Genomic DNA, 15,260 nt, shown 5'->3' with positions numbered 1-15,260 from the left:
ACCGAAAACTCTAAGGGTGACGCGATTCGACGCATAGTCATCGCGGCAAGTTCCCTAACTACGATCAACTATGCAAGACGCCGTTACTGCGTATAGTTTGGGAAAGGAGTTTGAGACTTTGTGTCCCGTCTACAACTATCTTCTCTCCTAGCAGACCGAAAGTCTTCTGGAACCATGGCAATCGCGTAACTTTACGGAAATTTCGTTATGCCTGCTTTAAGATTCTATCATCCTCGAAATAAGGTTTTCAATTAATCATTCGTAATTGATGTCTTTAAGGGTGAATTCATTATTATCGGTAAAGATTTACTTTCTATTGTCCAGAAGAAAACAAAATTTACAGTAACGTTTAGGATAAATAGTGAAAGTGAGCGATAAAAGTTTATCGAAGGATGTGCTCAATACTTTATTATGCTCGCGAATCTCGAGATTGAATCGATGTTAGGTTTCATTGAGAACAAGATCGGCCACCCTCCTTTGAAGAATGCGCTTTAGGCAAACCAAGATAGGCTACAAGGGGTTGTACTGCTCGAAATAATCGATATTTCAATCTCGTAGGTCGGCAAAATATTTTAAAGCCGACTTTCTAGTGGAACATTCTACATATTTACAAATATCAATATGAAACGAATTTACTTTGTAACATTCCATAAAAATTAAATAATATGTTATTCTGCATTTTCGTATTGTACATAATCCATCCTTTCATAATTCGTTATTTTCAGCTAATTACACCAATTTCACTTGTATAATAAACATTGACGATAAAAAATAAATCGCAATTATGAAGTTGCTGTTAACAAAATGAAATTAACGAGTCCGTGCATTTGTAATAGCTTTACTAAATAAATTTCAATCCGAACGTAATTGTGAATTCCTAATGCCTTCTTCACCAATATCAAAGTACATTTTTGCCCGTGTTTTATTCGTTTTACGAGGTGTAAAATAAATAATTTTTGATACAGAATTTCAGGCTCGCAATACGAGACTGCATATGGCGCAGACAGATGCGTTAAACCGAACCCGCTTTTCTGTTCTTCTGGGCAGTTTCGATCTGTGCGAAACTAAACGTATTCTTCGGCCGCGTGTCGAATTTCGTCGAACCTGGTCTTTTTTGCGCGAACGTCACACGACACCTATGGAAACCGCCCAAAATATAATCCACAGCGTGGTTTACGCGCGTCCCCCCGCTATAATTAGGGTGATACTTTCATAAAAGCTATTGGGGTAAGGTGTACCGCAAATACTATTATCGTGAGTATTATTAGAGGTCTGAAGTTGCCCCTAAATACGTGGTAGCACGGTGTTCCGTTACTATGAGCAAAGGCGCGTTATACTCCGCGTGAATTTGTTTGGGAATCTAGATCCTTCAAATAATACACTTGCTTTTAATGATTAAATCAAGCTTGTAAATCACAATCTGAATCAAGCCTTAGATAATTATCGATTACAATAAAAATATATTCTATTATTGAATACCTCGCAAGAAGATACAAAAAATAATATGTGATATGTCGTGCACGTTTTGATCTGTAATTCTGACAAACGTGTTACAAACACGAACTACTTATCCTAATTAAAAAAAAAAATAATTGACAATTTCTAAACTCTTCACAAACTTGATCTTAACAGAACCCATAAGCAAGATCATCATCTAACAACATTTCAATTGTAAAGTCTTCCTCCTTTAACCCATCCGTAAACCCGTCGAACTATCGGTAGACAGTCAATGCTTCTCCAAATACAGCCGAGGGAATAAATTTTCTACCTTACGGAAATAGACCGCGTCTACCCAGGAAGACCGCGACTATGCCACAACTAAGCCACACTCGTCCACGTACTTACGATTCCCGCTAGAACAAACAATACTCTCGCACTTCTTTAAACAAAAAGCCCGCTGCGGGTATACTTAACATGGAGCTGTTCTCCGCGTATTCAACGTGCGACGGTTAGACAGCGAAGCGGAGAGAGACGATCGAGAACAGACAAGAAACCACACGATCCATCCGTAAACCAGAAAAATCCAACTAATCGGGAACAAAACGTTACGTTGATCCTCGACTTCCTGCTGGCCGGTTCTTCTGACTGGCCGAGAGTCGATCGTTTCTTTCGAGTTACGTTAATACCTGACCAGGCTATCCCACCCATCGGAGCGAGGACAGGCACGCAGAACCGTGGCAAATGCAAATGTCGCGCGTCTCGACTCCTCGCGTGCTCTTCGTGGGATCAACGATCGTAATCACCGATGTCACGGGCCGACTTATTGGTCGCGATACGTCTAATAGATCGATAGCCGGCCATTATTACGCATCCCCCTGCTGTTCAACCGCCAGCGGCCCATCCTACAAATAACACGCCGCGTACCTTTTCTAATGAGCCAGCCGGACGTGCACGTGACCGGATCTTCGCGCGCTTCGATTTTACGCGCAAACCCCCAGGATGATCTTGACGACCAAACGACCGTATTTCCGCGAGAACACGAACGCGTTTCAGAATCATCGTTTATCGGTTTACTTCGAAATAGATTTTGTTTTATCGATGATTAGTGTACTATTGTTTCGGCAATTATTACAGTGAATAAGTGGTGTTTAATTTGATGTAGGGTATGGTTACATTGGGTCTTGGAACTTCTGTTTCTATTATATTTGTTCTATTCTATACAGTGAAAATTCATTTATATGAACTTGCTGGCAGACAGATATGTAATTTATGTAATAGAAGTTTCTGCCTCTTATGATTTTTCATCCATACATTGTAGTAGGAATTCACGTTCAGACAAATAGATTTAACCAGTAAGAATTCATTTAATCAAACACTAACTATAATTTCGTTCGTATAAGTGAAACTCATATAAACGGTGTTTTTATTGTTATAGAATGTGAGAAGCAATAGGCAAGTTTTGAAAGTTTATATAGTAAAACACTAGCACCTAAAAAACCTGTAGTATATCTAATTAACGAAGATAATGTTTATGAATATTTACTCGAGATAGACAGCTAAATTGAGAAAAATGTTAATTAAATATAAATAATTAATAGACAATTTTAAGATATGCGTAATATATAGTCGTTTAAGAATTAATGCGAATATTTAATTCCGACGTCGATTTTCTACGATGTTGTGAGTCTTTCATTTTTTAATAGGACAAAGATATTAATTACCATAACTATAATATACGGCAAATGGCATTTACCGTACATTACCGTAGGATCATAACAAATGCGATGATGGGAAAACGATAAAGTTTCAGAGTGTATATATGCATATACATTAGTATTCTGTTAGTGTAATATAATTACAGTCTTTACTATAGAAAATAGTTACGCGTGTATTTGAAATAAAATTTTATCCCGCAAACATTTTGAAACACAATAAACTAAAGACAGTTTTTCTCGGTACTCACTATGTATTCTGATACAGTGAATTATTGCAATTATGATTCGATGAGGACGAACGATGAAACATCACTGCAATTTTCTACCGATCGCGCTACGCGATTCAGCATACTTAGATATTCATATTTTAATGATGCAATATACAAGAGCGTGTTATCTTCCTAGTGGAAACATAAATACGTTGAATCGTAAAATATTATTAATGCAACATTTCAACAATGTTACATCTATCGTTTGCACACGATGCGAGATTGGACCTAATCTTAGGATCTAACTTAATTTTTATTTCGTTCTGGAGATGCTTCGTATTTCTTTCACGTTATAAACGTCTTAAAATCGATCAAAACACTCCTAGTAATAAACAGATTTATACTTGTAAGCTGAACTGATTGACGACTGTGGTTGACTTTAGGGACGAAAGGGTTAAAACCTACTAATAACTCATCGAAGCGATTACTCACCACATGGATGCCCTCTGCGTCCCTCCTGAGATCACCACTCCTCTGGCCAGCCGTGACAGCGGCACTCAAGTGATTATAGTGATGTTGATGCAACGTATTGAGCGTCTGCGTGTATGGATCGCCGACAAGGTAATCGAGATGTTGTGGCTGGCCAAGACCCGGATGTTGAGGGCTCGCCGGCGCATGATGATGCGAAGGGAACGGGGGTGGAAAGTACGGTGGTTGAAAGTCGGAGGCGGTGGGCAACGATGCGCCCCCGTGATGGGGCATCCCACTGCCGTTTCCATTGCCTCTGTGACCGTGGTGATGGGCGCCGGAATACGGCGAAGAATTTCCACCGCCCAGCGAGGAGATACCCCCGTGACCAGTTAATCGGTCCTGTTCACAGAAAAATTCATTCATTAATATATATATATATATATTACGAGATATGTTAGATACTTGCTGCCGTAAAAAGTATTTTGGAATATCTTATGGTAGAGCTCAGACATTTTACGCTTTTCGTAGCTTACTCGTACAGTTTTTCTATAATTCACTCAGTTTACGCTGTTATCATTCTCCGTCGCATTTTTAAATTTTAATCCCTTAACTAAAAGTCCGTTCAAACACCGGCTGCAATTTGTTTGCGGTTAGACGGAATGACTTATGTAGTAGCGCTTAAAGGATTAAAATTTTCTCTCATGAGCAAGTTCAATTGTTTCCAACAACGTCATATATAGGGGCACATCAAAAGAAAAAGAAACGCAGGGAATAAAAAGTAATAACCATAATAAAAGCGAATAGAGATACGCGCGTTCTTCGACACACATTCACGTTCGTCGTCGACCGTAACTTTCGCCGCTATTAAAAAATTGCTGGCCACCAGTAATTGCGGTGACTAATGTGCGCTGGTATCGAGAGAGAAGAAAAGAAAAGAAAAGAAAAAAAATCATGTCAGCGGAGTTGGAGGTCTGCCATTACTATAAACGACGTGTATATGGAACAGTGGCGCTTATTTCTCGAAGGTGGTGAACATAAATGCGAATAAATACTATACAAATCTTTTGGCACATAACGTAACGAAAATAACTTAGGGACGGAATATAGGCGCGGTATAGATCTTTCTTGAGGAAATCATATGAGAGTTGAACGAGCGATACCGACCACCAAGCTCTCGATAACGCGATAAAGTGTTATTAGGAGTGATAAGCGACCATGAGGAAAACTTGTCGCTTGATCATGAACACCGCTTCTTTCAGGCACTCATAAATCGATAGCGATTTCCTCCATTCGGTCGTGCAATCTTCGATAATTTATTCTGCATCAAACTATAACGGATGACACGAATAAGAAAGTTTATTTGAAATTCTTTGGACAGTGGCAGATGAATAAAATGTATCAATTTTTAAAACATGAAAAAGCATGCGACGAGGCCGCTTTTATAAACGTTTCGTAATTCTTCGTGTGTGTGTGTGTGTGTGTGTGTGTGTGTGTGCGTGTGAGGAGTAAGTTTTTAGTTTAATTAAATTAAGTTTGTTGTCTTGTACTCTGACATTGCAATTTTCGATGGTTCAATAAGATTAATTACCAAGCTAAATGATTAAGATAACTTAGCTGGTCAGATAATTTATATTTCTGACGTGACAATTTATTTACCCAGAAACTCCATGCTTTACAATGTAACATCTGCATGTAAAATATACTATGTCATACTTATATCGTAAAAGCCTAAATTATAGATTGAGCTAAAATTAATTCGCTTACTTTTTACGTTTCAATTGCGTATCTAAAGACGTTTTCGGTTAAGAAACAACCTACTTAACATATTCGATAAAAATTCAGTAAAATTGGTTTCTATTGTGCATTTGAATAGTCTTCCTTTCTTATAAAAGTATGCTTCCACTAAAATTAACACGTTCAGAAGAATTACTTCAGAATTGAGAGACAGAAGCTTCCGGTACGTCGTAGAAAAGGATAAAATTACAGTGTTCGAACGTTGTTATAGAAAGTTCATAAATTATCTATAATCACTTTACATTGGCATTAAGTGGGCTTAGGAATTTTACGAGCAAATAATTATTGTTTGGGACTGATTATCAATTTTCAACTATTTTAGGTATAGTCGTTTCCGATATTTTCTTCGAATACATCTTTCTAATTTCTGTTCAACGCTGTTACAAAATTTCGATAAACATCTTCGTGTTAAAAGCTAGGCATATCAGAATCTCTACGAACTATCGACTGCATGAAATATCAGTCACAAATCGCAAGATCATCGAAGCAAATTGCTGAGCTGTGATTAAGCATGTTTCACCTTTGAAAATATAGCGAATTGTATGTACAAATGTACTTTTCAGTCTGCATAATTGGTTGAAACGAAATGAAAGGAAATATTATTATGTGATTATTGATAGACCTAGGATAATTAAAAATATATTTATAGTTTATAAATCAGTAACTAAATATTTTGAAGATTCCACAAGTATTAGCAAACTAAGCGTTTAATAAAAACTCTATTCGCTTATCTTTAAACTAATTTTATTTTTAACATTACGAAATTTTTTTTTCGCTAGAACAGGTAATGTATTTCCAAAATCAAAACTCAGAATTCGAATCATACGACCGGACAATGCACAAACAGGATCCACGTTCGTAATTTCCAAAATTACGACGCTTTTGCGCGGATTTCAAAATTTTTCGCACGATGAAAACGAAACCCAATCTGGTCCACGTGATCTTTCGATGGAACGATTACGCGATATTATTCAGGTAGATAGTATCGATCTGTGATGTATCTGAATATCGGCAGAAAGGCTTTCTGTAGACATTATACCGGTGCAAGCCATTAGGTTTCTGTTCTGGTGATACGATCTCGAACATCTCTATAAGCAACGAAGGGCCAACGCGTGTACCTTTTTTCCTATTCATACGACGGTCCATTTGGATGTCACTTGTCGATTCTAATTATATAAGGCAATTTAAAAGCGAATGCCACTCGTGAATGAGATGAATTTTACTTAATGGTAGTGTACGTTCATCGACACGATAATTATACGCTATTGGTTAGAAACTTTGTGAAGACTTGTTCAGACATAAAGTCGTCAGAAATATATATTAGTATATCCTTAAATAATATTTTGACTTCGAACATTTCAAAGCTGTGGTATCACCAAACCAAACCAAAAGACAACAAGCGGTATAACATTTGATCTCTTCACTAATTTCATCCCTAAGAACATTTTTCAAGAAAGACTTTCGAACGTTACAGATAAAGCATTTGATAAGCATACTACCCATGCAGGGTGAAAAATCGCGACGCAACAGTAGGAAGAATTCGATTATCGAGAAAACTATTCGTAACGGAATTTAACGATGGTAGGTCGAAAATTGAGCGGAACGACCCGTTATAAAAGGGAACTCTCACTTGGCCAAATACCATAATCTGGCCTAATCTGCCCGATACCGACGTTTAATGAGACAAAATTCAGCTTTGTCGCTTTCCAAGTCGCTTTCCAAATCGTTATTTCGAAATCTACGTCGGGTAGATAGGGCCTGGGTCATTGCAACAGACCGTTGTACCTCGTTTTATTCTGTACGAAATATTTGTCATCGTTTAACGAGCCGCGTCGTTACGATCTCGTGCACAAGTACCGTTTCATCTTCGATGCCAAACGGAGCCCCATTAAGGCGTATTTCAATTTGCAATAATGTTTGTTACTCGACCATTATAGGTTTGACTTTCACGTGTCTGGTCCACGTTCCAAACGGACACGCGTCATCAATTTCTTACGTAGTTAAACATCTGATTTGAATATACCGGACAGTTAAATTTTCCCATTTAAATAAGATCATCGAGAGAACGTTTCGATTCGTATTGTTGTCGTTAATACCTCTTGGATTATCATCGTTACGGCTTTATATTCGTCGTACATATTTCCATTTCCTTGAGAATTATCTGCGGACAGCGTGTACAACAAACTGTTTGTCGTGCAGGATAGCTTAATCCAAAATTGGATGCGACGTTTCGCGTATTTGAAAAGAAAATACGTAAACGCGATCGCACACGCAGAAATGATTTAAAGAAACGTAAATGTTGCAGTTTGATAGTGAATCGAATTTACAAGCACGGTATTATACAGACATTATACAAGATAAGAGGATCAAATAGGCAAATGCGGGAACCGTTTCTTGTGGAGCAGCGGAAGAGACAGTAATTACAAGGCTAGAAAAATACGACGATACCAATGAATTTTAAAGAAATAGTCGCAACAATAATATTCCAGTTACTATCTGTTTCTGAGTAATCTCGTGGATTCAACTTCCTCGCTGAATAATTAACTCGAATGTCGGTTATTCGCCGAATCGTGTCCTTTGAAAGCGTAAAAATCATTTTCGTATTAGTTCGATACCGACATACGGCTATAGAAGATTGATCGAAGCGAAGAAAGTAATGTAAGAAGTCAGGAACTACATAGATCGTGGCGCAAAAAAAAAGACGACGATCGTTTAATAACAAGCTCGATCAAAACGATCTGACACGATACACGCATAAAATTTCGGCTGGAGAGCAACCTGCAAACGACCGATTCATTTCACAAGACGCATAGCCGAACTTTCCAGCTGAGATCGCTATTGATAAGGTCGGGAGAAATCGTCCTTCTTGCCACATATGACATGTAGACAATTAATAACCAATAAGTCGGCCCCGTGTCGAAATCGACAGATCGTAGATTACGAATAAATAACTAGAAAAGAAATTAACCGTGTTGAACGTTTGTGAGAACTCTCCAACATTTTTTATTTACTGTATCGTTCTTAACCTTCGATAGCGATAGGTAACCTGAATAATATATATATTATGCAATTGTACTATTCCATTGACACTAATTTAGTTTCATTTTCATTGTCAAAATAATGAAACTGATATTTATGATAATTTCCTTTTTATAAGCCAAAAGAAATTTAATTATAGAACGTCAACACGTTTTATGTATGTCAACATGTTTTATGTAAAAATGTTTATGTATATTGGAAGATTTAACTAGACAGAAATAGTACCTAATCTTTAACACTTTGATTTTCTGCTACACCTACTTGTTCGACGATTACGGCAATGAGTATTTTTATTGCGCAGTGAAAGTTTTATTTCTACCAACTATCATAGGATCACGTATCATGGAGAGAATTAACTTGAAGATCGTAGGCGATAGATATATGGAAAGAGTTTGAGATTCAATTGCTCAAAAGTCTAATACAAGTATCTGTGTTCATTACTAAATTTCATGATTGATTCTACTAATATTGATTGGATCGTAAGAAAAATATTTGTTTTACGATGGTGATTGTGAACTACGTTGTAGTATGAATTACTCTTCACGTTTTATCGAGATTGAAGCTGATTGAAATATATTCTACGATGCAGTTTCGTGCAAATTCGAGTTAATGGTGAATTATGTTTTCATATATTTTTAATACATTACTCAAGCGTAATCAGTGCATGAATAATGCTTCGAAGAAACTCTGCTCAAACAACTTCCTTCTCTTTGAGTAACGAAATTGGATATAATTCGTATCTTTTCATAGATAAATAGATGATTAATCGCAAAATTGATTGCTATCGTCGCTACGCTTTTATAATCTACATAATTACACTAGCCTTTTCCTCGCAAACGTTTAAATTTCATCTGCTATAAACACGAATAATTGCACTTGGTTATCGCATCGAAAACACTATTAATAAAATAATCTCTATCCAAAATCGCGAGAAATTTATCTTAGAAAAATCAGTGCTTGCATAAGTAAAATTTCATCTGCTTCAGATCATTAAAGGCATGCATTCGATATTAAGAATGAATCGAGCACAGAAAATCATAGGATTTTCAACGAAAACGCACCTCGACCTCGATCACCGTGGTCATGTCAACGTGCGGCGCGTAACAGAGCGCCAGCTTGTCCGCTGTCGGCGCTTCCGTTCGCGGCGGGAACATCCCTAGGATCTCCAGTTTGTCGGTTCCAGTGCCAGATCCGTTACAATCGCTAGATCGCTCGCGATAATCACTTTCGAGCACTATTTCCTCCTGCACATCACACAATCACGATTCGTTGTCATCTGTGCACCACTTCGCGACGATTGTCGTTTTTTAAACACACTGTGCACTGTGATGGTTCACTATGGTGGTCTCCTTCAACCAATAGGGTAACAACTAAGTTTCTCGTCTCATCGAAAAGCGATACTGTTACAAAAAATTTAAACTGTAGGGCACCGAGTGCAACTGCGTTCCTTTCATTACTCGAAAAGTATTTTAATGTTCGAGAGTAAATTGTAGACTCAGAAGAAAAAGCAAAGATAGTTTGATCGAATGATAAGTAACGTTAAATATCATTTCTATGGTTTCACGAGAGAAACAAGCAAAACCAGGCACCCTTGGCCGCGAATTTACCAACCAATCATTGCATCAAAGGCATCAGCCTCCAGCCAAGAATCGTTGCCCGTCGCAAGCGGAACGAGTGAGCGGACACGCGCGATCTCATGCATGGTCGCTTTTCGAGGATCGTTCGCGCATCAATTTCGAGGGTCGCGTGAACGCATTCGACCACCTCGTCGTTGCTTCAACAGACGTCGAGTCCTTGCAGGCACCACGCCGCGGGGAGAAGTCAGAAAACGCGAGCAGAGAGCCAGAAGGCGAAAGATACCGAAAGACCGCGAGAGAAAAGTCAAAAGTTCCGTCGTGGAAGTTCGTAGGCTTTTGCCGGATAAAGGCGAGCCGATGCGAAAGAGAACAGCTGATCGGCTGATCGAGCGTCGTGTTGCGGCCGACCGACTGAACGACGGGGACGACGGCTCGCCGTACGAAAGTATAGCTAAGAGCCGTATGCCAGCACGACGAGAGGACGAAATGGGAGGTGGTACGATGTGCTCTTACCGAGAGCTACTACTACTACTACTATACCACCACCGGCAGCCACCACCACCAGCGACACGGGCGTCGTCGTCGGCAGCTGTGCACCACCACCACCGCCACCACCATCGCCGCCTTAAGAACTCTGCCCTACCAGACCTCTGGCCTACGAGTGCCAAGGATAGGAGAACGGAAAGGAGAGAGACTCTCGTTTGTGCACGCGTACAGACGACGACCGAAATTTCGCCCGAGGATACGCGCCACCACGTGCAACTACTCCTAGAGCTGCCCCACCAGACGATCGAGCGGCTACGATCCACGAGGGGACGTCCCATGACCGAACGAATAGGAGAGATACCTCGCGGCCTCGCGCGACGCTACCAACGACGCTACGAACCACGTGAGCCGGCACTCCCCGATCGACACGGGACCCTCTACGCGGTCTAACCAGAGCTCAGAACTTTGGCATGCAAGTTTTTAACCCCTTTTGAACTTGTTCCCTTAGTCGTTGCAAGAGTGACGTGATTTTGAGTTACGAAAAGTATTTCATTTGCTTTATGAAAAGCAAGGTATTTCTAGTTTGACACGAACAATATTTCATCGTTTCGCCGGGAGAACATTTGGACATCTATGACAAAAAGTAATACATCATATTATAGACAAGTTAATCAACTAGTAACGGAACGTTATATATATATATATATATATATATATAACGTTATATATATATATATATATATATATATATATATATATATAAATAGAGGATTCAAATTTTAAATCATAAAATTCTTGTTGCCAGTAGGGATACAGAAAAATGATTAAGCAACATCGAAGTACATAATTAGATTCGCACAGCGACGAAGCAGCAGGAAGATTCTCTCTATCAAAACTTTCGTGTTCATAGTACATTAATAATTAATCTAACGCTTTCTGATTGCAGATGTTAATTGAATGAAACGGTGCTAAATCATAGAAGTATTCCTTTTGAAAAATAGAAGCAAATTTCTTGTTCTTCCTTCACAAAACCGGGTTTTATTAAAAACCAGCTAAAATCCAAGCTATTTCGTGTTCACATGGATTATAAGGATACTCGAGGATATTTTTATTTCAGATTCACTTCGTTTGAAATAAATGATATTCTCATTAGGTATTTATTATGTATAATAAGGAAACATCGTTAACTCGAAGTAAGGGGAATCTTAATTGATATAATAAAATTATATACCATTACTTTCAAATTTACTATGCAAATTATCTAATCTTAAACGAAACGAGAATGCACTATTTCATTGCAGAAACTTCCGCAATACAATCTATAAAACTCAGACGGTTTCTTTATTATAATAAAGATTCCAATTCCCAATGTAGATTAATCCCTTGATGAAATTCAAACATACGTTGATAATTACGCTTAACAGTGACATTCAAATTGTAATGTCGCTCTTATCGAATCACGGTTGTCCTGGATATATCGTGATATATTGTATCAAAGATATTTATTGCTACAAGAGACTAGATCGTGACACCCGATAACGGGGAGATTCGTTATCGTATTCGGCTCCTCACCGCGGGAGGTGAACGTATTAATTAAACGGCGGCCAGAAATGGGTCCCCGGTACGTCTCCAGCCGCTTTTCCGTCAACGCTCATTCATGCCGGGAGCCGCAATTAATTCGCGCAAGGTGAAAACGGCCAGCGTTATAGGTCGTCGACTCGCGGCCCGTAATTTATGCCGGTGTAAATTCTGCCACGTAATTACGCCACAGAACGCCATTCACGACTGCAACGAGAGAAGCGTCGCGTCGTCGTGAAAAGACACAGTCGACACCTGAATATAGTTGGTACGTAAGTCAGGGGCAGAGATAGCCCAAAGAACAACGACTCGATCGCACTACCAACGATTTTGTTTAAAACTGTTAGATGCAGTTAAATCTTATGTTTAAAAACATTAGAACGTCAAGGTTGCGTACTTACGATTTTTAAAAATATTGGAATGTTGGGATTAGGTATTCGTATAATTTAGGGAATTTGAAGCTTTTAGCCTACAGATTTGAGTCTTGTTGTAATTTGAATGGTATTTAGAGAATTTCAGATTCTTCAGTGCAACTTTCAGGAATATTAGAATGTTCGAATTAAGTACTTATAGTTTTTAAAGATATTGGAATGTCAGGATTGAAGATTTACATCATTTTTTCGAGTATCTTTAGAGACCAGTTTGTTATTTCATTAATTCACATTTTTAGTTTCGTAGTATACTACGAGATTCGTATAAAATACACAATAAACTTGTTATTTAATCAACTTAAAACGATAGGGAAAATTTTATATACGATTTAAAGCATCTCAGTCGTCGATTCATCAAAAGTACCATCGTAACGGAACTTCATCGACAACTCATATTCGCTAAAACAAACAACCGAAATCTCCGAAGAGATCTATCTGCGCACTGATCACTTCTCATTAACCAAAAGTAAATTCAATAATTCAGTTTTCTCGAAATAAAATTCTTTAAGATCCACGTTGAGATACGCTCAACTTGTCGACGATGCTCGCGTCAGCCGCACGAAAATCGCGACTGAGAGCTTCTTGATTAATAGTGTTCGACGCGAGAAACGTGATAACCACTCGACACGATTCTTACTCGCTCCTACTAGATGCGAATTAGGGAATTCGATTTCGTTTCGATCAATAGTCAAATTGACGCTGATAATCGGTTTTCGAACAGCTGATTAATCGTGCCTTTCCTTTTAGAGTCCATGTTATACCTATGCATATACAGAAAATAACAGAGACGATTGAAAAAACGAACATGAAAGAAGAAACACGGTACGAGTTCCTTCTAGGAAGGAAGCCGCAGGCTACCGATCACGCATCGTGTTGTCATTCGATGCAACAAGAATTTATTGGGGCATCGGCAACTAATTTGTCCTGCTAGGTTTCTATCGAGTATTTTTCAATTTCGTTCAACGTTGCCCATCAGTGGAAACTGCGGTTTGCGGTCGTGAAATCGGTAAACCAAATGGAATCGTAAAGCCTGCTCGACCAACGGAATTAACGCTGCCGCAAAGCGCACCGATTACTCGATCGCGTTAAACGATCAACCGATTTGTTTGCGGACTCGCGATACGCAACCAATGCAACTTGTTACAGAGCATGGCTCTTGATAGTATGTTTGCTTCGATGTTTGTTTGCTCAGAATTAACGCGAATTAACGCAGTTGGTGAAATTGTGAAACTTATTTCTATGTTAGTAATATTAATTTCTAAAGAAGGACGAGGAAGAACATAAAAAAGTTAACCTTCTTTTATGTCAGTACGACTTTAGATTTCATATAAACGTAAACGTTTTAGATATAAAAAAGGAAAACTATTTGGAGAAATATACCTTATATAATAAATTACAAAAATATTGTTGACAGTTCAAACGAACTTTAATTCTTGCATATTCTACCCATGTCGTAATTTATTTCTTCAGATTTTAATTGTTATTTATCACAAGTAACAAACGGAATAGTTTGCTCGTTACTATTGTGCTTTGTGAACTTTACATGATCGATTCCACTCGAGGCTGCGATCCGATAGCTACACTTCCCAGAAAATTTCTCGATAGATGTAGTCGCGCTTCTCTAATCGCATCATCAGGTGCATTAAATCGCTAGTTTTAGCGTGGAATTTATACGATTTCAACATTCCTATTTGATAGTTCCATTTGAAAAAAGTCGGATGATCTCACCTCCCTCCTAAGGGTATTTCTTGTTCAATTTTGTTTGATTTGCTCGATTATTTGACAGTTAATTTAATTTGGTCACACTTACGTCAGTTCTTTATTATACAGTTTTATAAGAAACGAACGAGGCGCGATTAAAAACAAGAAATATCTAATTATTGTAATTTTCAATGTTGTTAGTTAATCGCTAGATGTTTATAGCCTCTTTTTATTCGGACAAACGTTGTTCATCATCTTCAGGGCCTCTGTGACATTATGAAATTACACGTAATGCTATTTCCGTCCATGTAATTTCAATACACCGATTACCAATTCGTCGGACGATGAACATCTGTTTCCACTGCAGATTAGAAAGTGATTTAGCGCCGTGTATTCCGGCCTTCCAACGGAACAACGAAAGGCGGCCATTTAAAATTTAGAAAGTAGTCAAATTCGTCGCAGTTGACTTTCAGAATTACGCACCTTACAATGCTTGAATCCTTAAGCGATTCTACGAAGACTCAAGTACCTCTTCTCTGCCATAACTGGTGTTATAATCTATGACACGATTTGAGAAAAAATTATTTATCGATTTAAATTTACGCTTAATACCAGGTTTTCCCCTCGAAAACTGTATGAAATCCGAAGGTATACATAGAACAATTTGCATTGACACGAGATGGCTGTTGTTTTTTTCACGAAAGTATCTAATCCTCCAGGTAAATTCATCATCCGTGAATCGATTTATAACTGTACTCACGTTAACCCACGCTAGAACGTTAATCCTCCTTGTAAATACATACTTCTCCGTTATTTATC

At 38.3% G+C, this 15,260-nt stretch overlaps 1 protein-coding gene and 1 long non-coding RNA gene across 8 annotated transcripts in view; both read right to left on the bottom strand.

Moving 5' to 3' along the window:
* The window catches only part of TfAP-2 (transcription factor AP-2), a 200,588-nt gene that overhangs the window by 41,673 nt on the left and 143,655 nt on the right, over window positions 1-15,260 (bottom strand). For 5 of the 7 annotated variants that reach the window (XM_069115972.1, XM_069115973.1, XM_069115974.1 and 2 more), the window contains one exon: window positions 3,857-4,234. In XM_069115972.1, coding sequence (XP_068972073.1) covers window positions 3,857-4,234 — 378 coding nt within the window. Of the gene's footprint in view, window positions 1-3,856; window positions 4,235-9,729; window positions 10,069-15,260 lie in introns of all 7 variants that reach the window. The other 2 variants (XM_069115970.1, XM_069115971.1) reach the window with 2 other exon arrangements.
* On the bottom strand, window positions 14,777-15,250 carry LOC138180962 (uncharacterized). Its single transcript, XR_011173411.1, has 3 exons — window positions 15,202-15,250; window positions 14,925-14,999; window positions 14,777-14,802 (listed from the first exon to the last, which is right to left on the bottom strand). It is a non-coding gene; the product is annotated as an uncharacterized LOC138180962 (long non-coding RNA).

This window comes from Bombus flavifrons, chromosome 6 (genome assembly GCF_040668555.2).
Source record: "Bombus flavifrons isolate JBK064 chromosome 6, iyBomFlav1_principal, whole genome shotgun sequence".
Taxonomy (NCBI): domain Eukaryota; kingdom Metazoa; phylum Arthropoda; class Insecta; order Hymenoptera; family Apidae; genus Bombus; species Bombus flavifrons.
This window is presented reverse-complemented; position numbering and strand designations above follow the sequence as displayed.